Source organism: Rhodamnia argentea, chromosome 1 (genome assembly GCF_020921035.1).
Source record: "Rhodamnia argentea isolate NSW1041297 chromosome 1, ASM2092103v1, whole genome shotgun sequence".
Lineage (NCBI taxonomy): Eukaryota > Viridiplantae > Streptophyta > Magnoliopsida > Myrtales > Myrtaceae > Rhodamnia > Rhodamnia argentea.
The window spans coordinates 27,731,900-27,755,324 of NC_063150.1; the positions used below are offsets into that span (position 1 = coordinate 27,731,900).

Sequence of the window (23,425 nt, forward strand, 5' to 3'; positions counted from 1 at the left end):
ATTAAAAGCCCTTGCTTTACATCAATTATGCAATTAAAAGCCCTTGCTTTAAACCCTTGGTTATCTTTATATACTGAAGTTACTCCACTAATTTGTGCGTAACTTTGAGGATACTTTATGTTGCTGGAAAACATGACGGATCTCATTTCATGTTGGCATATTCTTGTTTGGGCATTTCCCTTCTCTTACGTCACAAATTAAGTCAATTCTCTTGTTAATAAAGGGAACTTCACATGAATAGTAGTGCAAAAGTTTGGTGGAGTTTGTAAATTTTTATGTACTTTAAAGGAAAAAAAAAGGACAGACTTTGGTTTAAAGATTAAACTGGGCATGTTACCTTCAACATGACAAATTTGGATGGATTTGCTGATTGTTATGATGATTCCTTCCTATTGGATATGCTTAGCCAGCCCACAATCTTTTGGTAGAATCGTAGAGGTTGGGGGAGGCAACTTAAAAAATATGAGATGTCAACTTATTGTGTGTTATGTTTTAGAGATGGTTTGTATTGACTATAGTAGGATCGGCGGTTTCGGATATAGTTTCGGGGCTCAACCACTTTCGGTTTATCTATGGTTTAAAGATGGCCTTATGCCAACCACGTGATGGCCATTGCTCGTTCTGATTGTAACTGCATTGTGAAACAATTGTAGTAATTGCATTACTTGTGTAACTATGGAAGGGCCTTTGATTGAATTTATTCTCTTTTTCTTGTGGCACACGAGGTTTTTATCTTATAGATCTCTGAGAGTATACAGTGATTGATCGTGTTCCATTATTTGCATAATTAATCTAATTTATTTGCATCTCTAAAATGTTTGTCTTCGTTTTTACGGAAGATGGCAAGTTCATAAAAGAAAAAGACATATTGGGGCCCAAAAGATGTAAAAACTTTTTGTAAGTTGTGCATTGAACAAATTGAAATAGGTAATCATCATGCAAGCAACAAAAGGGATGGATGGACAGTCATAATTAACAAGTTTAAGGAGTTTAGGGGCAAAAGGTTTGATCAAAATTAAATGAAGAGTAAGTGGGATAATCTTAAGGAAGAATACAAAAGATGGAGGAAATTGCTTTTCAATGTAATAGGACTAGGATGGGATGCAAGAAACAAGACCGTTGATGCAAATGATAAATGGTGGGAGAGGAAAATTAAGGTATTTATCTCTTATTTTGTTACTTTTTTTTAATTTCATTTTTATGACATAACTTACAAAAATATTTTATTATAACAGGAGGATCATAAGTATAAGGCTTTTCGAACGAAAGGCATACATCCTAATCTTGAAGTGTAATTGGATAGAATGTTCGGGGGAATAGTTGCCACTAGAAGTGTCACATGGAATTCTGCACAAGATTTAATCAATAATGAGGATATTGAGACCCCACAAGTTGATATGGGTGATGGTGCTAGATCCACTAATAATAAATTAAAGGGTAATGCATATGAAGATATTTCTCAACCAAGTCCAAGTAAAAGCCGTAAAAGAGTAGTGCACGTGCAAGTCGAAGGAAAGACAGGAAAAAATTTGACTGGACTTGCTAAGTTAGCATTACAAATTGACAGACTTTGTTCAGCTGTTGAAAGTAGGAGCAGTGTATCATCTCTTACAATGGAGTTCGATCCTTACAAGGAAATTATGCAAATATTGAAGGACATACCCGAGATTAAGCAAGATCGAAAGTTATATTTTTTTTGCACTCTCACATTTTGCTGAAAAGAAAGACAACCGGCAAATTTTCATGAACTTGGATGGAGATGAAGAAAAAGTCAAGTGGCTCAAGTTTAAGTTGGAAGAGCATAATAGTCGTCACTAGGATGTTAGTTACTTGTTTGAACTATTTTATATGCTATATTGTTGTAACGCAAAGACCTACTTCCAGTTGGTATTATTTGCACTCTATTTGCACTATGTATGAATTCTATTCCTATTTATGTTCTAATATGAGACCTGTTTTCACTTAGTATTTTTTTGTTTGAGTGGAGTTTGCATATATATGATTGATGATTTATATTTATTGATGATTTAGATTATTCATCTATTTTCTGATTGTAACTTGACATTTTGTTACTTTGACTAGTTATGGATAATTCTCCTGAAGGGGAAAATCATGATAAAGAGGAAGAAGAATATTGGCAAATTGTGGGAGTCACTCAGCCCGTGGTGGCTTATCGGGCAATTTACAATTACAAAGAATTTTGTATGACATCTTCATATACTGGAAATCATTGGTTAGAAGAGTTGATGAGCGAAGATGCTAATCCAATAAGATGCTATCAAATGTTTAGAATGGATAGGATTGTATTTAATAGTTTAATGCATGATTTAGTAATAGGCTATGGTCTTCAAGGAACTAGAAATATTGATGTAACGGAAATGCTTGGAATATTTCTTCTCATTTTAGAACATGGTATCGGTAATAGGTTAGTACAAGAGCGCTTTCAGCGATCCAGGGAAACCATAAGCAAGTATTTTAGCTTAGTATTAGATAAAGTATGTGCAATGGGAAAATATTTGATCCAACCATCCGATCGGCAATTTAGGGAAGTTCTAGAGAAGATCGGGAATAATCGATAATTTTATTCTTATTTTAAGGTATGTTTTGCTTATACAATATAAATGTAAAATTAAACATATATTTCGATTATACGATAATATTTTCATTTTCATGTCGGGATAATATTTAGGCTATTGATGGCACACACATTCCAACAGTGGTACATACGCATGATCAAATTCGTTTTATCGGTCGAAAAGGAGTACCGACTCAAAACGTATTGGTAGTGTGTAATTTTAATATGGAATTTATTTATGTTTGGGCTTGTTGGGAAGGACAAGCTCATAATACTCATATCTTCTATGAAGACATTGGGAGACATGATGTACAATTTCCTCATCCTCCTCCAGGTTCGTGAATTAATGATTTTTGTAGAGTAAAATGTATACATGTGTCTATGTTGATTGAATTTACATTAAATTTGTGTAGGTAAATATTATTTAGTAGATGTCGGATATACAAATCAAACAGGTTATTTGGGGTCATACAAAGAAGTCGGATATCAATTGCCGGAATTTCGGCAAGCTCCCACACCTACAGGTTAGCGGGAGGTATTCAACTGTGCTCATTCCTTGCTACAATCAGAAATTGAGCCAGCCTTTAGTGTGTCAAAAAGAAGTGGAAGATTCTAAAGCAAATGCCAAGTTATTTGTTTGAAAAATAAGTGAAAATTGTGATAGCAGAAATGACTTTGCACAATTATATAGGAGGAACGCCGTCAATGATACACATTTTGCAAGAGCTGATTTGGATCTTGATTATGGATATTCAATTAACCTTAATGATGTAAATGAGGGGACTAGTGCTTCAAATGATAATTTATCTTCTGGCGTGGAACGTTTACGTGATTAAATAGCCATGAGTTTAGTAAATATTTAAGGATGCTTGTAATTTTCAATAATAACGTAAATCTTATATCGGTGCATATGTGATTATGTTTATCATAATGAAAGTACTCTCTTTTTAATTGCGAAAGAAGTCCACTTTGATATTTTTTTTATTTATAAATTTGTTGGTACGTCTATATCACATTATTCTCAATGTAAACATACAAACGTGGCAGTCATTGTTTTCTTTTTCCAATTTTAAAAAAATTAACATAAAAAAAAATCAAAACAGGTCACATTAAATGACTTTCCAAATATATATTTACCAAATAGCATTTTCCCAAAAGCCCTTCTCAAGGCACTTTTCAATTACGGTTTACCAAACAGCTTTTGCATTTCACCAAATCCCTTCAAATTAAAGGCGTTTGCATTTTGCCAAAGGTTTTCCCCAAAAGTCTTTCCAAATGCAACCGAAGTACATTACGCTTTTTGCTTGATATTGTTCCACCTAAATTATGCACTTGTATGTGATTGGAAAAAGTTTAGGTGCTTTGAAACCGCAAATCTTTTCTTTCATCCAAATTAATTATTCACATTAATTGTTATGGATTACATTTAAAGTTGAAAGAATACATGTAGGGGATATTTATTCATCATGTTTGTTCAAATGATTGAACATGTGGAAAGTACTTAACAAGACTTCAATTAGTCCCATTCCGACCAAAAAAAAAAAAAAGTCCCATCACAAAACGCAAGTTTATTTTACTGTTCTTATGGTTCGCTCTATGATTCTATCCATTCAATGGTCGATGTAATAGGTCAAAAGAATTCGCTTTCGCCTAATTAGTTCAACACTTCTAACTTTTAATGGCCAATAAGTGCACATCATGTGACGAACGAGCCCCGTTGATCTCAAATCAATCACAGAAATTGTTAGATGGCACAATATATGGGTCAACCTAAATTCAAACCATTGAAATTGACGGGTCTTATCCCATCCGAAGTCCAAATTTAATTTAGTATATAAGCCATAGGTTAAATGAGCAATTTCTAAATTATTTGTCACTAGTACCGGCCTCGGAATTGTGGGCCCACTCCCCAAAATCTGCAACAAAACAATGGAAAGTTGCACCACCCATATCGGATTTGGTCCATCTCTTTTTTTGCATTAAATGCACTTCCACCCATGGCTTCCATGTGCCAACCCAAAATATGCATGCCTTGTATGGAGCTGCCTCATTCTCTTATTACCATCATTCTGACCCTCCTCGATTTACATTTCGTTTCCTTCTTCCATTCTCACCTCTTTCTCTCTCGTGCAAAACCCTAGCAAAGGTTGTGTGTGTTCTCCTATTTTGTGTTTGTAAACAAAGAGAGGTGAAGAAGAAGTCGCTTCTAAATAAAATGGCTGATACATTGAATAGCACTCTGGATCACCCGAGCCAATGCGTTATTTGCCTAGAGGACCTAACTTTGCGCACCACTGTGACCCTCCATTGTCGCCACACCTTTCATTTTGGTAAGTGTTTTGTCTTGTGTAAATTTGTGTGTATAAACTCATGTTTTTGTTATTCCTTCTTTTCTCTATGTCCACATGTCTTCATTGATTGCTTCTTCAATTGGCGTTGTTGTTGTTGAGAGATAGAGTTGTTCAAACTTCAAACTGATATGTGCCATCATTCTTGCTGTTACCAGCACTAGAATATGCAGGTTTGTGCACGAAAATGCACCCGCTCAACTGGAAAACATATAGATCTATGTGAAATACATGTGGTCTTGCATTTTGCTGTGGGTTTTTGGTGTTGTGGATGGTCTACTTAGAGATTGTTATTATTTTCGATTGAGATACACGAGGGATTTTTTTATCCAAAATCAAAGATGCTAACACCTGGCCAATTAGATCTACGACTACTTTATCTCGAGTCGGTGTATCGTAATCCTAAGATCTTTGTCTAAAACCACGATATTACAAGCCTAGGGGTACGTACACTTAGAGTGTCATAACTTGTGTACAGCACTCACTTGAGTGCCACAACTTTTTTTTTTCCTCACTTGAGTGTCACAACTTTTAAAAATCGATCATTTGAGTGTCATTGGTGATTTGCCACCTCAAAAATCCGACGTGGATGTCGGAAAATCTAATATGGCACTGTCGTAACACTTTTTTGAACTTTTTAATGTTTTTTGGAATTTTTTTAAATTTTGATTAAAAATTTTGAATTTTTTTTTTGTTTCTTTTTGGCTTTTTCTTTGTATTTTCTTCTTCCTTGGCCAGCGACACGAAAACTCCACCGCCCACCTCGCCAAAGAATCGACGGGGAAGCGATAGCCTTAGGTGAAGGTTGTTGCGTGGCGATGGTCGCCGATGATCCTCACTAGCCAGGGGCAAAAATAAAGAAAAAAAAAGCAAGAAAAAAAAAGGAAAATTCAAAATAAATAAAATAATAACTAAAAAAAATCCACATGTAATTGAGAAATACAAAACATATAATAAAAATTCCACGTAGGACGCACTGCAGGAAGTGGCACCCAAATGAACGATTTTGCTTCGATGTGGCACTCAAGTGAGCAAAAAAGAAAAGTTCTAGAACTCAAGTAAGTGTCGTATACAAGTTATGGCATTCCGGATGTACTTACCCTCAAGCCCGGTTGTTAGATAAATCCTCAAAGGAAAAACTATTGATTTCTGCAAACTTTGCACTGTTTTTCTTATGTATGACGTTTCAAGGTTCCTTTGTTTTTATTTATAAAAAAAAAAAGAGGATGTTACGATTCAACCAAATAAATAAAATGTGATCATGTGTTCAAAATAAAAAGAGTTAACTATTTCTAATGAAGAGTGCATATAACTGTAATAAACATATGGGGTGTTTGTATGAATGAAGTAATATTTTGAGAATTAATTTTTGGACTTTTACGCATTTCATTTGCGAAAATGAAAAATCATTAGTAGTCCAAGAATATGTGTATGCTTAAAATTAGGAAAATTTCTTAACTTGAAGATGTTTTTCCGAAGAATAATTCACTTTATCGTGAATATGTCCCGTTACTTTCTTAATGTTGGGGATTTATCATGAATCAAAACCGATCACAATTTTTTTGACGGTAAACATATGGAATCTTAAGGTCATGTTTTCAATACTAAATATCAATCACCAGTTTTTTTTTTATAAAGAGTGCATATAGCTATAGTAGAATTTTATGAGTGAGATACATCCTTCTTGTGGAGTTTTATGCTAATATGCTTACAACCCAGACTATAACTTCGCACTTCTACTTGCATACTCAACAAAACATCTTATGTAACCACTTGTATTAGCTATATGTTCTATGTACTTCTGTTAAGCAAGCGCATCCGTCGCTATTGATCGATGTAGTTTGATTTGTAGCAACTAACTAATCACGCACATCGGTGGTGATGGCTGATGATGAGTAGAAAATTGAAACTGTCGATCCATCTTTAGACGATGTTACAGTCGATCCATCTTTAGACGATCTTAATACTTACTACATCATGGATGCATACATTGATGTTAACCAAAATTCAGTAGCGGCGTCAGCTAACCGGGACAATTTGGGTTTCGAAGGCCCGAATCAATGGGTTGGTTTGAAACTTTGTGGGCCCGGGCGGCCCACAGGCCGCGATCAGTTTTATTTCACGCTGATAAAAACGACATGGGGGCAGAAGAAAGAAAGAAGAAGATGAAACGACGTCGCTAATGAACAATCCTTGCACAGAAACTGAAACGGTAGAGAAGAAAGTTGATCAGATGGTGAAGAGGAGATGCGACGCTGAGCCTTGAGCTCAGCATGTTGTGGTAACACAGAGAGAGAGAGAGAGAGAGAGAGAGAGAGAGAGCGCGATGTCCTGATGATGCATCTTCGTTCCTGGTAATTCCTGTCAATCTTCAGATTGTCTGGATTTGTGGATGTTTCCTGCTTTGTCTATTGAGTTTATGCATTGGCAGTAGTGTTCGTTCGAGTTGAGCCATCTGGGTTTTATTCCCGGCGATGAGTTGTTCATGCTTTTTTTGCGATTGTATCTGATTCAGATTGCCTGGGCTCGGCTTTCAATGCCGCGAACGAGATGCGGTGCCCGGTGTGCCGGGCCTTGGAGGAAGGAGTCTGGAGGACCTTCCCGCCCGTTGCTGGTGCCCCTGCGACAATCCAGGGACAAGTGCAGGAGCCACCCGCCCGAACGGTAATGAATCTAGCTGTTTCGCGCATTCGATTATGGCTTTCGGAGAATCCTGTAAATTCATATCTCCCGTAATTCTAGAATCTGCTGTGACTATAGACTCGTGGCTTCTTTTCTTTTGGATTTTGATCTTGGCTTTGCTAGATCACTTTGATAAGTCACATTTGGGGGCAATATGTTGCCCTATATCGCATATGGTGTAATGTGGATCGAGTTATAGCTACGACTCTAGTCTCTGCCCTTGAGATTTTAAATTTCTTAGACTTTGTGGTGGAAAGAAATCGCATTTTCATAGTTTCATGAGCTTTGTTTCGTTCTTCTCAGAATGAGCTTGAGCTTGAGCTTGAGTTGATCTGTTACTAGGACTAGGGAACTGTATACTTTTGGAGTGGACTGCAAATCAGTCAAGAGTTAAAATCTCCTCTGTCCTCCTCTATTCAATGAGCTCCCCAATGTAGTTTCATGCAATTTGCTGCTCTGTCGAGCTCTTTGCTCCTTCTATCTGTTTTGCTCGGCCTTCTTAGCATGTTGCTTGGATCCGATTAAACATGATGAAAGGCCATATGCATGTGAAGGAAATTACTCATTCACGTCGAAGAAGGGCCCTATTCAAATGAATTAGAAGTTAAGGGGCTTAACTGAACAACCGTAAGTTGTGACAAGTGCAAGGGCAATTTTGACCCCCTTGTTGACACATAAGGGAAAAACAAAAGGAAAGGTGGAGAGAACAATGACAAGAGAAAAGGCAAAATGAGAAATGGTTGTTCTTTTCCTTCCAACTGTAGGTTGCGTTTGGTTGTCTGGAATTTTTTATATCAAATAGGATAAAGGCCGGATAGAATAATTATCGGATTTGTAATACCATATGCTATGTTTGGTAAATATCGGGATACAACATGGATATAGACACCTCGAATTAAGTCTTCATACTCTGTCAACAAAGTCAGTTGCTTGCACGAGGACTCGCCTCTACTGTCACAGCCATCACTATCATCCAATGCCTGTTATCATCTAACCTCGCAGCTTGCCATTAAGCAACTCCAAAGCTGAAGACGTGGCACTTGTGTCGTCTAACCTTGCAAATGTCCAACTGTTCTCTCCAAAATCCCCCAAAGATGAAAACGAGTTTGTCCATCCCGAAACAAGAAGTATCTTCCAATTTCTAGACATGAACATCGTATTCAAGCCAAAATTTGAATCTTGCGGACCTTGCAGCAATTGAGAGATTGTATAAAAGTGACAACTCAAAAGCATCCTCAAACTCCGACTTCATATTGGAAATGCCATCTTTTCTGACTGACCCGGACTCTCTTTCTTCCTCTGATCTGGGCCTGATCAAGGATCCCGGAATGCAAATTCCCAGGCTTATCAGAGAATGCCATAGGTAATTAATAAAGAGATGCACGTATCGAATCTTTGCTTTAAAAGTAGCACTAGTATTAGCAGGAGGAGGAGCACTAGGAGTTTTCTCATTTCATATGTCCACCTACTACTCGAAAGCCAAGCCAAAGAGGTCAGCTTTACTGAAGAAGAAGGGGCGGAGTCTCAACTACCACACTACCATACACCAGTAGCACTCCATGAGTGGATTAGTTGACTGACTAAACTGAGACTCTCTTTGACATCAATCACTATACTAAAGAAAGTATGAAAAATCATAAGAGAAGGAATGGTGCAACTGATGGCTACCATTGGAAGTTGGATTCGAGCTAAGATGGAGCGACGATGGTGGGCATCAAACTCGAAGAACTCCACAAACAACTGTTCTCTACTCCGAGCTCATCAAATCGACCGAAGCAGACCTCAGTCACTAGAATATCTTCGTCCACGGCCTCGGCTTGGACACCACAGACGATATTATGACCTTTGTGTGAAGCCGTTCAGCCCATTGATCCGATGGACTCGACGGGTCTAGATAGAGAGAGAGCGTTAGACGGATGGGGACGATGGCTAGGTGGCAATGCGACGTCGAATGACGATGGACTTCGCTTAGTCTCTGTCCTCCGAATCCTTTATCATCTACTTTTTGCTCACTTTTTTCTTTTCTTTTTCTTCTTTATCTTTGAAATTCTTATCTTGTCCGGATCTATCCCACCCCGATAGGTGAGATTATTTTATCCGGGCTATATTCGGATTATATCCGGACAAATCCGGATTTTGCGTTCCGACAAACACTAGATAGGATACAAGTTATCCTATCTAGAGCATATCTGCTCTACCAAAACGTAGCCTTAAATTTTAAGCGGTCAGTGTTCGCATGGTAACACTATGGCTTTCGGTCGGTCTTGTCTGCATCACTAAAGAGAGGTCGGTGTGAAGAGACCCTTTGATAAGGGAGGACCGTTGATGGTGGATGACATCTTTTATGGAGCATGCGGAATGCGCTTGGATTAAAGAAGTCTACAGAGGAACAAGGATGGAGTGAGAATCTTTATGAAAAGGATGAAGTCTACAGGTGGATATCTTTCTTTGGCAGCTTTTACGCCGATAACCTGATCTATTTCCATTATCATTATGTGAGATGGGAATGACTCCTTTGCCTTCTTATTGCTCATTGAACTTTTGGAAACTATCAATTGAAAATATGTTTCTCTTGTTGGAAATATAGTGTAACCAAAGACTCATTCACAAGATAGATGTATCTTGAAGAAAATTTCGACAGTTTCCATCGTTTTTTTGTTGATTTGTGAAAGGATAAATTTTACTATATATGCCTGAGGAGGTGCAAACACACATTTAACAAAAGTGGAAAGACCAAAAAACCTCCTCTTTTACATAAAGAATCCCTAGATGGATAATACACATTCCAATTGATCGAGCTTGAATCTAATTGTTTTGTCCTGAAGCAAGGATATCCACAAAACGATTCGGAATATATAGATATTCACGATCAAGAAGTTATTGAATTGTCTTTCGGATAGGCCCTCAAAGGAGGAAGGCTGGAATGCCAATAGCCGTGTAATATTGAATTTAGGAATTTATAAAAGCTTTTGTGTCCCTGAAAATCATTATGCGATAGGACTGTACTTCCTCAACAGTCTTTTTGTTCCTTCCATTCCAAATTGGCCTAAATGTGGGGAAAACAAAGATGGAACCGTTCTTGTTGCAAGGTACTTTGTGCAGTCCAAATAGCTTTCCATGACCAATCCACCTGTAGGGAAGCTTAAGAAGTTGTCTAAATCTATTGTGTCCAAGGCAGTGTGGACAGAGGTGCACACCAATTTCCTCTTCCCTCCGGTGAAAGATCATTGGTTTGCCAATGTTACTCAAATTGTGATATTAGACAATTTTCTAAAGGTGGAAGATGATCTACTACCAAGGCACAAAGGAGGTGCCAACCATATATAGAAAGAGCTCGAGAACCCAAAAAGAGCTCAACTTCAGTCACCCAGACAGTGCATCTACCATGTTGATCAAAGAGTTTACCTCCAAAAGTAAACTTCTATTATACCAAAAATGTGGGATTCTTAACCGATTTTCAATAATTACATTAAAAGAGGGCTGCTCTCCTTCAATGACCCTCGAATCCTGAATTGCTTCTCAAATTGGTTCACAGGTGAGAGCTTAGTTCGAAACCCGGCACAAGCAATAAAATGGAGAAAAAACCTCACATTTCTGTCAACCAAGTTGATAGAGAGAGCGAGAGGAAAAGGGGAAGAGGGGGGGGAATAGGGGGATATTAGGAGGACTTCTAAAGATTTTTAGTCCAGGTTGCACCAAACATATAATAGGATTTTCTGCAATCGGGAAGATATTAGGAGGATTTCTATCTCACTTTGTCTTATCATAACGCAATCTTGAGGGAAGATGAAATATGTGGAGAGAAAACACCAAATATGACACAACATTAGACATTTGACTCATACAAGGATCATAACACGTTTTCGTCAAATCAATAGTCAACATTTGACTTTCTAAATTATAATTATGATGTTGTCAATGAGCATGAGTTGACGTGTATTATACATATAGCTACTACATGGTCATACAAATTTCTAACCCTTGACGTAGTTTTCCAAATATCTTCATTGCCTATGAATGCATTGCTTGTCCTTGGTAATCTTGTTAAACCATACGTGTTTATAAAAAACAACATTTTTCATGCAGTGATCACCGCTTTTTTATTTTATTTAGCAAATCGAAAATGTAACTTTACAGATGTGATCTTCGTAAAGGCAATTAGAGTTCTCTTCTATCTCAAATATACATGTTTGGGGTTGACCTTAGTGTAGCGGTAAAAGGTTGCTCCATTGCAGTTGAGGTTACGAGTTCAAGCCACGGAAACAACTTCTTTGGGAAACTAGAGGTGGGTTGCGCACATCAACTTCTCCTCAGACACTCAGTACGAGGAGCGTTGTGTGTTGGAGCACTATTTATGTTGCTAGTATGTATTTTGTTCATCTTCCACTTCCTCAAATTAGCTTTCTTGTGGACTATAGATTCTATATAAGGAAAATGCTCGTCATTCTCTTCGTAGGTGTAGCTTGAATCAAACTTTGACAGACCGTTTTATATGCTAAAGTAGTATTATTTGCAAGAAGGATGCATCACATATCTCCTCGGATATGCCTTTGTGATTTGATGAAAGAATATGTTTGAAATAATGCATTGCCGTCAAAAAATCTGCACCTTAGAAAAAGTCAAAGTAATCCCTCAAGGTTGGCATGATTGGTTGGAGTGTTGGAGAATTTGCAGCTCAAGAGTTGGAGATCACCCGTTCAAGTCCCATCAATTGTGTGCAACCCGCTCTACGTCAGGGCCGCTTGCACCAACCAAAGGCCCAGACTCAGTAGGTTCATGGGGCTTTGGGCTATTCCATGGGCTTCATGAGCTAGGATTTCTGCAACCGTGCTCCTGAGTCATAAAATGAAATAGTCAGAGTACATCTCTATGTCAGGACCTCTTGCACAAACCAAAGGCCCGGACTTAGTTGGTTCATGAGGCTTGCGAGCAATTCCATGGGCTTCATGTAGCTAGGCTTTGTGCAACTGTGCCCCTGAGTCATAAAATGAAATAGCCAAAGTACATATGCCTGATATATGAAAAAGCAAAAAGTAAAAGCCACACACCAAACAAACTCTTATACAAATTTGTTGCTTGGAAATTGTAGCATAGGAGTATAATTTGTTCTTTGCAATTGTTGCACTTTCTTATCCTGCACGAACATTGATGAAGACAATATTTCTCTAGTGAGCATCAGACTAATGTCAGAACTGTCTTCTTGGATCACAAATCACATACTTTTTATCAAAGTTAATTGTAATGACCATGCATCATCTAGGTCAACTGAGGCCAGTATGATTGCTTTGGCTGTTTAATAAAAGCTGGTATGGTTACTGGACAATTGTGTAGGAAGTCCTGTTCTGAATTGATGCTAAATGTGTTGTTACCCTTTGTGCTTTACATGTTGTACTATGCGGAGGGAACAGTGGGCGAGAGGCTAAATTTTTTTGAGAAACTGTTATTCAATAAGATTATATTTTTTTTTATTTTTATATATATTTTTTTATTTTTATATAATTATTTCTTGTCCCTCAATTGGTCTTTCTTTTATTTTATTTATTTTTGGGTTCATCGACGGCCGACCCCAACTAGTTTGGGATAAAGGTGATGTTGATGTTGATGTTGATGTTGTTGTTGTTGTTATTCAATAAGATTCTAGACGAGGCTAGTTACCGCGACTGCTCATTACTCATCTGTAGAAGTTAGAGCAGGTGGCTAGGAAAAATGACTAGTTTCAGTATTCAAAAGATAAAGCTAATGGAGATGTATTACACCATGTCAACCACGCAACGAGTCATAAAAATACTCTTTTCGTTAGGCATAAGAGAGAAGGTCTTCTGTTTGAGTACTTCTCCAAAAGTGGTCGGTCAGTAATAATAGAATGCCTTTCCCGTTTATTACAGAGGGAGTGGTCTGGAAGTAGTAAAAGAGACCGCGTCATTGTCAATTGAGATGATAATAGGCTTATCTAGCTGCCATAGGTTTCACTCTTAAGTTCAATTGTCTGCTGCTTCTTGCTTTACTTTCTCATTATTCCTTCACTTATGGAAGCTCTTTGAATTGGTCATGACCTCTGTGTTTGCTGTTATTTTGACCATAGTATGATGATTTTATGTATCGCTTGCAACCACACTCTTGCCTCTATAATTGTGCTTCATTTCGTCTTTCATTTATTTTACTCTTGAGTGATAATTGTACTGTCATACCTTTACATTTTCTAATAGATAGTGGTTTTCTCAAGTTGAGTATTTTGTTGATTTGTGCAGCAGCCACGATCTGGAATTTACCAGAGCGTCGATCAAGGAGTGTAAGTGTGGATTTTCTTTGAGTTTGATAATGCTTACATTTGCGATGTCTGTGAAAAGAGTTAATGCTTGTTTTTACAATTAACGGTTGCTATCTTTTATCTATTTTCTTGGAAGATTCATTGTTAATTTCTTTCCCTTATATGTCAAATTTTGGTTGCATGACAAATACTAGCGTTACATAGACCTATTCCTTCTTTGGCTCGATAGCAACTCTCTTAAAGCAAAGAATTTCTCCAATTTTCAATCTTCTATACCTGGTATGCTATTCCTGCCTATCCTGATGATCTTTAATAACAAAGGAGAATTTGAGGGATTACTAGATATTGGATTAGCAATGATAGAAATATCCAACTGGCTTTTACTGAATATAGCTACTTGTTCAGTTTTGGTACTCCGAATTTTGTGATCATCAGTTACTATGATGGAGTTTTAGGCCTTTTGGAGTGTACATTGTTAACACTTGATGTATTGGCAGATGTTCATTGTTTTTCCTCCTGCTATAAGTTTCTCGAGTTTCCATAGAAAGCCAGTTGGGCGCATCATCATTTCCAGATACATTGCGAGTTTATTATCGATAAGGGCATGAATCTTTTGTGTCTGAACCCTTCATTAAACTGTTTGATTGTCGTCAACCTGTGAGGTCTAAACAGGAACCTTTCGAATAGTTGTCACCTATTCCGTAAAGAAATTGAAGAATTTTATAAATTATTGTCGCATCTCCGGATGGATTTTACAGCAGGGGTCTATGGTGGAGTGGTAGTGAGTTTATTGCCATAAATAATGGTTCTCTCTGGGATACTATTCGGCGTGAAATTTATTTTAGAGGACCAATTTCCATATTGGAGTTGAGGTTACTTCAATTGCCATCCCAGTGCTGGGCTGCTTCAAAATTTATTGGCTTGGTCATCTTGTTTTACCTCCTACTGACATCGCATAATTTTGCAGCCGTATCTCCATCTGAACTCTTTTGTCAAGTGACAAATTTTCTTGTCTAAAATGCTTGTTTAGATAGTGGACTGTCGATGTGCTAGGAAAATTCTACTGGAAAGAAATCCCTTTCAGGTCATTACAATTCGTTACATTTCTTCTACATGGTGATCAAGTTCTTCATAACTGATGCATCAGATTATGCAAAAAGAAAAAAATGGAAAAAATATATATAGAAAGGACGTACGGATATTTAAGTCTATCATTCTTCATTGATACTCAAAAGGTAAAGGGCTCATGTGCAGACGAAATGAAATAAAGATAGGGGAACAAGACTGGTATAAGCAGGTGACGATGATGTATTTATTATTTTTGCTTCATTTTTTCCTTTTGATTGGCTTTCTTAGCACAGTGGCGTTTTGTATTTTGCCAAATGAACTTCAGATAAACTATGGAAAGTTTTCATTGAAGCAAGTAGTTGCAGAAGAAAAAGTAAGTAGTGTTTTTTGCCTGAAGAAAAAGTAAGTGGTTGCAAATTAAGATAAAGAACTTTAGAAATGCAGCATCTCTTCTTAAATTTTCTTGTTAGTCTTACATTGTTTCAGGTGAATATATTTTCTTTTTATTAGGAGTTCAGCAGGTCATGTGTGGCGTGTAAGATGTGCTCAAACGCGTAGTCATCAATCTTGATTATGGTAGATACTGACATACTCTTGCATCACTGCCCTCCGCCATTTTCTTTTTTCTTGGCATGATTTTGTTGGTAAAAGGTATTGTCAACTCGCATCTCAAAGTTGATGATCTAATTCTGTTTTTGGTTACACTTTGTCCTTCGGAGAGCCAGTGCTGGGAGCTTATTTGGACCCTTAGCTGGTGCAGCTCCTGTGGGGCAGTCAATGAATTCACCATCTCCAGCAGTGCGCCCGATGATGCGTGCTGCAATTAACCGTTCCAGCTCAAGGGGCCTGCTACCAGCTGAGCGGACAGCTTTTCAATCTGAAGGATCTGGAACAGTCAACATCCCATTACCCTACATTGGTGAAGTGGTGTTGGCTTTAAGTGCGGCTGTTCAGCCGGGAGATGGAGTAATAGATGGTTCAGAGGATATTAGGTCAGATGGCGAGGAATCTGCTGAGGACCTGTCAGAGTGATTGGACAGAGAAAACCAGATGAAAGGTTTGTTTCCAAACTAGTCTCATAAGTATGGTGGAGGTCGTGAAGAAGCTGCCTCGGCGAATAAATGATCTCCGTAGCTATATGCCGATACTCCACGATGCTCTAATGTCTCTGAGGAGAACATTAGTGAATTCCGATGGAACTTGCTGCTCTTGTGAAATTCCCAGTAGATCATTTCTTGCTGCCTAATCGGCATTCGGAATAGATCTCTTCCGCATTCGCTGTCGCCCAAAGCTATCCAGTTTAAGAGTGTCGATGCTTTTCGGGGACTTAAATCGTGATTTAGCTATTGGGTCGATAAACCAGGCGGCTGGTTCACTTGGTTGTTGAAGCTGCCTGGGTACTCTATGCGCTTCAGTGAGCAAAGCGGTATCAAAATTTTCCCTTGGATACTACTTGTTGGACATTAATTTTTCTTATGTTTGGATTGCAATTTTCTACTCTTCACATGTTGATGTCAGTCTTTGCATTGCCTCAGCACCTGCTTGCCAGGCTTGTGGTATATATGAAATGCATGTAATACAACACGACCACATGCGAACAGAGGCTACAGAAACTTCACTTGGCTTATAGCCAAGCAGGATCTCACAACCCAAACCTCTTTATGTCCTTTTTCAAATGAATAAATATATGTTGGCTTCTAAAAGATATTACGGGGACGTCGTCAGCATGGAAGACTTAGACAAAGCGTGGAGAGTCTAGGAACACAAATCAAATCAAAGATGCGACAGAAAAAATAAAAATAAAAAATACTAGCCAATAAACAAAAAAAAAAAAGGTAATAAAGAATAGAGTTACTGGAAACTTAGAAAGTCGAAATAAATTTAAAAAGTTCAGAAAACGCCAAACGTCGTTGACCCCCTTTTGTAATACACGGGACGGAAGTGTTCGTGGAATTCACAAGATCGAAAGTCCTTTCCACAAATTTCACCTAATGTCATTAAGAACTAATTCGTGGAAGAAAGAACAACTTTAGAGTAGCAGAAACTGTAAAATGAAGATCGGTTTCATCTAAAAATTTACGAATTGCTTAACGAAGGTAAGGTCTGGCGTGGAGCAACGTCGATGAGGCGGCATTCTAACTGCGTAAAAACCCTACTCATAACTAAATGAAACTGCATGTCTCGAAACAATTTTTTTTTTTTTTCATTTTGCGGGGCGAGAGGAAGTTGGATTCGCTAATATCGGCACTTTGATATGAATTTTGAAATGGACTGAAGATTTTACATTCCCATAACGCAAGGTAATCACTTTGTAGTTTACAAACTCTTATTTTTCACATTCCATTTCCACCTCATTTCCGACCACCATCGTCCCCATTTACAAACTCCTTGGGTATTTACGTGTCTCTTGTACAAACAAAATCTACACTGTTACCCTACATATAACTCATATCAAATTCAACAACCCAGAAAAACAAATTTAGGAAAAAGAAGGACAAAGCAAAGAAAAGCTAACACTAATGACAATAGTAATTATACTGATTAAACTTAGATCAACCCCACCAAGTTTTTTTTCACTCTTCGCCTCCATCATCCTCACCCCCACCAAAGAGAGAGATCTTGTTCTGCAGCAGAAACAAGACCAGGACGAGAACCAATGCGACACCGACCGGCGACGGCGACCCCCCGAAATACCGCTCGAGCGGATCCGGCTCGCCATAAGGAGGATAGCCAGTGGAGAAGTGCGAGCGGCGGTTAGACGAGATGAATTGGATGGTGAGGAGGAGGACTACGGTGAGGATGAGAAGGCTGGCGGGCGAGATCAGCTCCACGACGGCGTCGAACACAGCCTGGCCTTGCTCGCCAACGACGTACGGGCCGAGGACCACCACGGCGACAACCACCACGAGGAGGAGCCCTTGCTGGGGCGGTGCACCGCCACCACCATACCTGTCTTCCATCATCTTTTCTCGTTGCGTGACTTTTGTTGAGGCTGTAGTGTTGCTTCTTGGTGTTTTTGTACGTGGGTTTGCGAGTACTTATGTCTGTTGGGCGTCACCATTTATGGGGTTTTAAATTGAGAGTTAGGTCTTAAAATATTGTGATAGCTGTACAGAGAGTAGGAGGAGGATGAACTTCTTCGAGGGAGGATTTACTTAGCCTTAATTATACTTAACATAATAATAGCTTCTATTATGAAGATAGTTCTCAACCCATCTGTCAGTCTCCACAGCTTGTTACTCTTTCACCTTTAAAATTTCTTTCTACCACACTATTTTGAGCATTAAATAAGCAGTTGAGTATTAAAAAAGAAGGGTTAATGACCTCAAAAATATATAATTCTAAGTCTTGTCTATACCAAACAGTCATTTATATCCATTTTACTATAGCTAATCCAAAGGCAACAACACGTTAAACAATTACCACTAAACAGTGTTCATACAATGATGTAGCTGAAAATAGTAAATGGTCATTCTCAGGCCACATGGTCATTGAAGAAAAACAAAGCGATTCAGTCAAAAAAGTTGAACAAATGATTTTCACGAGAGGAAGTGGTGGAAACACGGTTTAAGAAAGTGGTTTCACTACGATATTGTTGATGTTTGTGGTTTACTAAATGGTGATGACTCTACTCAATTATCCTAATATCTAGTTAAACCATTTAGAAAAAATTTCTTGAAGGACATACTTAGCTCTAGCCGTGGCATAGTCTTGGGACTATATATAAACAAAGGGTAAGGTTGCGTAAAGAAACTTCAGATGGCTTTAGTCAACAAAGCAATTGAAAGAGCATTTTCTTTTTTTTAGGGATTAAATGCATGTGAGGTTGGAGACCACACATCAGAATTGGAGATCTCAATACAGATTGTTCCAAGGGGATTTCCTTATTAAATACTTGATCATCCCAATAATCTTGCTTACAATAAGTAGATCTGTCTTACCTTGTTTAATCAATTTCTCATCATTTCATTTGACCCCCATGCCTGTTATCAGCAGCAACTTGTGATTAGCTTATTACCCTCTCTTCAAACTTTCAGTTGGGTGTCTAATCTGATTAGTTGGTTGACTCATTAACAACCACTGATTAGGAGTTGTAATTTGCTGGAAGATAGGAGCAGAGAGCTAGCTAGGACAGTTTAGCCTTTAGAATCCAATCGTTTGGTGAACCGAGCCTTTATTTTAATTGGAGCTGGAAGAACAATGGCCAATCACCTGCCCAATTTGCGGTCATCCCCTCAGTTGATTACTCAGGCAGTCTTCAATTGATCTTATCATACTCCCAAAGTATAGCGCTTGGTTGTTTTCTTTACCATAATCAATTTTGTAAGACGCGAGAGAGCAACTTACACAAGACAACCACCCACCCGGGTAGCGCCGCTGGTTCGCGCACTCTTACTCTCGCAAAAGGTCGAGTGTTCAAATCCCAGGGACGTTGCGGGGTGACTTAACCGGTGGCACGTGTGTGGTGGCTAGCACGTGTTACCCCCGGGGTTTACCCCATGGCTACCGGCTATGCGGGGGTTCCCCGAGTCACAAAAAAAAAAAAAAAAAAACTTACACAAGACAATATACGCAGTTCAACACACCGGTTTCAAAAAGGCTAGACGACTTTTGGAGTCCGCGCGTAAAATAGGGAGGATTACCAAAAGAGTCCTAAAATTATTATAATTGTGCCAATTTAGTCTTAAACTTCTTTTTTTTTTTTACCAATTGAGTTCGAAATCTTTTGCATTTGTGCTAATTCAGTAATTTTAGCCGTAAACCGCTGACGTAAACGTCATCCATCCTACATGATGCGACTGGCATATGTAATTTTTAATACTATTTAATACTTTTAAAAACTATATTTTTGCTTTTTTATTTTATTTTTCCACTTCTGGCCGGTCGCCGGATCTCGACGACCTACTAGAGGAAGAAGGGAAGTGAAAAAAAAAAAAAGAGAAAGAGAAAAAAAATAAAAAAAAAATATTAAAAAATCATCAACATCAGCATTTTTAGACTAAAATTGATCGGATAGACTAAATTAGTACAAAAGAAAAAAGTTTAGAATTCAATTGATAACAAAAAAGATTTAGAACTGTATTGATACAATTATATTTGTTTAATGACCCCGATGGAACACATCGTGAGTGTGTACCAACGATGGTGACATCAATTTGCTTTTAGTCATTGGTTTTCCGATGAATAACTTATTTTGATCTGAACAAACCTCCATATTAAAAAGTTGACAATAGGCCAGCATGCGCGACAGGTCTTGTGCACCTCTGGGCATGCTATAGGGTTTGCTCTTCATTTGTCTATATTATCTTCCCTTATTAAAGAGATCACCCTAAATCGTATTAGGTCCACAGTTGATTTACAAGCCCAATTCACAGAATAATACAGTAGATAGATTCAAATTGGGAGTTGAATATCATTAAGTTTCTTTCCAAACACGCTTATTATTAATCACACGTCACTTTCGAGAAAATTGTCCAAAAAGTCTTAAACCTATTATACTTCTGTCAATTCATTCATAAACTTTTAAATTGTGATAATTGAGTTCTAACCCTTTTCACATTTTCTTCAATTAAGTCTATTCGGCCAATTTTAGCTGAAAATCGCTGATGTGGACACTAGTCATGCTACGTGGCACGATCAGCATTGACGTGGACAATTTTGATTGAAAATCGCTGATGTGGACGCTAGTTATGCTACGTGGCACGATCAGCGCTCACGTGGACCATTTTTTTTTTTTATTTTATGATATTTTGATATTTGTTTTCATTTTACTTTCTTGGCCCTTTCCGTATTTTCGTATAGAGTTTTCTCTTCATTTGTCTGCATCATCTCCAATCCGTTGAAACATCAAAAGGGTCCTGCTCCGCTGTTTCATACTTCGAATCATGATCAAAGTAGAGAAAGTATAACATCAAACAACAAAAAGCAATTGTAAAAGTTGCTCAATTACAGCTTGACCTGCCAATTAATGGCAGATCTCAACACATTGTTCACAAAATGGATGATGTACAAGACAGTTTCACCAATAAATACCGCCTTTATCTGCGAAGAAGATCGCTTATTTCCGTAAAAGAAAATTTTTCTTCAGATTGGCGAAGATCTGAATACTGAATATTGCAGATGATCATCACTGGTTTTTGAGAATTTGTGCTTTAATGTTTTTCAGAAGCTTTGATTGTTCAACAGCTATCCACCATAATCACACATTGCATAGGAGCACCCACTTTGTGCAGGGCACTCCTCAAAACAGGATCCACAGTTGTGTGGATCACTCCGAACGTCCACACATTCCCCACCGCAGCACACCAGGCCATAGGCACAGGCCCGGCCGCACGCGCCGCAGTTGCTCGCGTCCCTTGTGGTGTCCCTGCAGTAGCGGCGGAAGCAGCATGTGTCGCCGCCCCACGGGTTCCGCTCGCGGTTGGCGCAGACCGTGGGGTCGCCGGCACAGGATAGCGCCCTCTGCCTCCCCCTCAGTGCGAAACGGAAAAAGTTGGAGTGCGTCGTGACGGGAGCCTCGGAACGTTGCAGCTCCATTCTTCGGGCTGCGATATCTCCATGGCAAGTTCCTATCAGTAGGAAGAAGATCAGAGGCCAGTAAGATTTAGTAGTGGCACTGAGGGAGGGAAGCTTGAAGGTGTCTCCAGATTGGGCATCTTCAGATAGCAAAAGCATGGAACTTTGCAAGGTGAAGTCCACATTTGTGTCATGCACAGAACATTCTTTGCCAGAGAACAGACTGTAGAAGGCGTGAAGAGGAGCGATACTTGGTGTTCTGGAAAAGGGTCATAGATGATCTGATTGGTTATATTCGGTTTCGAGCTTATTACGATTCGCATCATAAGGACAATCCGATTACGTAGCAGATCAACCTAACATTTCTGCAAACTACTAGTTGAGTGCCTACGTGAAGATGAGGACTAAGAAAACAAGATGAATATTGTTTTCTTTACTCTGTTGGTCAATGAGAATCTTCTAACTGCTCAATTGTCATTACCCATCGGAAAAGGACCGGTCATCTAAACAGGTTGAAAGGGCAATGCTAACGACTGTGGGACTTTATCTGCTCTTCAGTTGAACTGGTATGACTTGCAGAGTGAGAATGGCCAGCCAGAGAGCTTCATTTTGCCAAATTACAAAGTGAACATTGATATTGATGAAGAGATAATAAAAGGGTCAGAACTAGACTGAGCAAACAGTCGGCCGGTCTGGAAGGATTACGGTACAGAACATAAAGCAGTTGAGTGTCGATTGCCTTAAAGCCGGAGCAAGCACCTGCATGCGCGCGCTTTGAATTTGAAGAATTCAGCAGATCACCCAGGGAGAAAGCAGAGAAGGCACAGGACTATGAGTTGCACTGGAACCTGATACGTATCAGATCATGTTCATTTAGACCAAAAGCAGTTGTTGTTGTTAAGCCGAAGCCCGTTACTAGTAACAAAAATTTCGATCATCAGCAACCACATAATTTGAATGCGTCACCAGTAAAGGATGGGTTCTGCAATGCAAGGAGCGAAGTAGTTGTGCTAATTAATGGTGGATGTGCTGGAACTTGAATTAAATGACAGAAAAAAAAGTCATCCCAAGTCATTTGAACAGGTCTCAGAGCAAATAGTTAGTTCTAAGACCGGTCAGTAGCTGACCAAAACTAGTGAAAGCGGCATCAGCAGGGGATTGCAGCGGTGCTGGGGGTTGGTGGTGATCGATGTTGCGGCAGTAGTGGTGACAGTTAATTGGTGGCAGTGACGATATCTATCGCGGCTGTGGGCGGCAGTGAGGTATCAGATGATCTGCTGGAAGTGTAGCAATGATGGAACAGTCGTCACGGTCATGCGCTGCAACAGCTCTAGTAAGACAGAATGTACTGACCGAAAAAACTCTTGAACAACTCAGAAACTCTGCATTACTTCCTTATCAGATCATCAAACTCAAATCCGAAACAATAGAACGGATTAGGGATTTCCACTCGAGAGAGGCATACAACATTTAGCGCTTCAGCTCCAAAACTTGGACCTTTTTGTTTTATAACTCAGTTCGGACCGAGTTTGGTTTAAGAGCACATTATAAACTTGTTCATCTTTTGTTCCACCGTTTTACGGTCTCTCCTGGCTCCACAAATCGCAAGCTTCGGACCCAGTTGCGAAATTTGCCAGCTTCACTCTCCAATGAACCCGAACAAAAGCCTTCATTCTGAATTTCAGTTTTTCCGGCATAAAGAAATGACAGAACCTCTTGGACAGACTAGGAACATTCAACATACATACCGGGTTGTAAGATTGTATGAGCTTGCTGGAAATTGTGGCCACTCTTCTAAACCCGGAACGGCCAGAACCATAAGCTCCCAGTTGCCGCCTTCAACAAGACATCGAGCACACTACGTCGGATCGCAAAAACATCGTGAATCGGAGGGCAGAAGGACTCCAAGAAAGTCTTGCACTGATTCACAAACTCTCCCTTTCACATAGTCCTAGCGGGAAAAACGGC

At 38.9% G+C, this 23,425-nt stretch overlaps 2 protein-coding genes, 1 long non-coding RNA gene and 1 pseudogene across 8 annotated transcripts in view; 2 read left to right on the forward strand and 2 right to left on the reverse strand.

Annotated features, from left to right (window-relative positions):
• The window catches only part of LOC115751743, a 91,680-nt gene extending 75,235 nt beyond the window's left edge, over nt 1-16,445 (forward strand). For all 6 annotated transcript variants that reach the window (XM_048272109.1, XM_048272106.1, XM_048272116.1 and 3 more), the window contains one exon: nt 15,667-16,445. In XM_048272109.1, coding sequence (XP_048128066.1) covers nt 15,667-15,973 — 307 coding nt within the window. In that variant the 3' untranslated portion in view covers nt 15,974-16,445. The remainder of the gene's footprint in view (nt 1-15,666) is intronic.
• LOC125312759 lies at nt 840-1,859 on the forward strand (annotated as a pseudogene).
• Nucleotides 15,400-21,859, reverse strand: LOC125312768. Its single transcript, XR_007196816.1, has 3 exons — nt 21,849-21,859; nt 15,647-15,652; nt 15,400-15,532 (listed from the first exon to the last, which is right to left on the reverse strand). It is a non-coding gene; the product is annotated as an uncharacterized LOC125312768 (long non-coding RNA).
• On the reverse strand, nt 21,078-21,708 carry LOC115751771 (stigma-specific STIG1-like protein 4). Its single transcript, XM_030689758.2, has one exon. It carries the CDS (start codon nt 21,614-21,616, stop codon nt 21,128-21,130), a length of 489 nt encoding a protein of 162 aa, XP_030545618.2. The 5' UTR covers nt 21,617-21,708; the 3' UTR covers nt 21,078-21,127.
• Nucleotides 21,860-23,425: the final 1,566 nt, after the last annotated feature.

Bases quoted from the DNA above. Each gene is read 5' to 3' on its own strand.
- LOC115751771 (XM_030689758.2), bottom strand. From the start codon at position 21,616: ATGCTTTTGCTATCTGAAGATGCCCAATCTGGAGACACCTTCAAGCTT.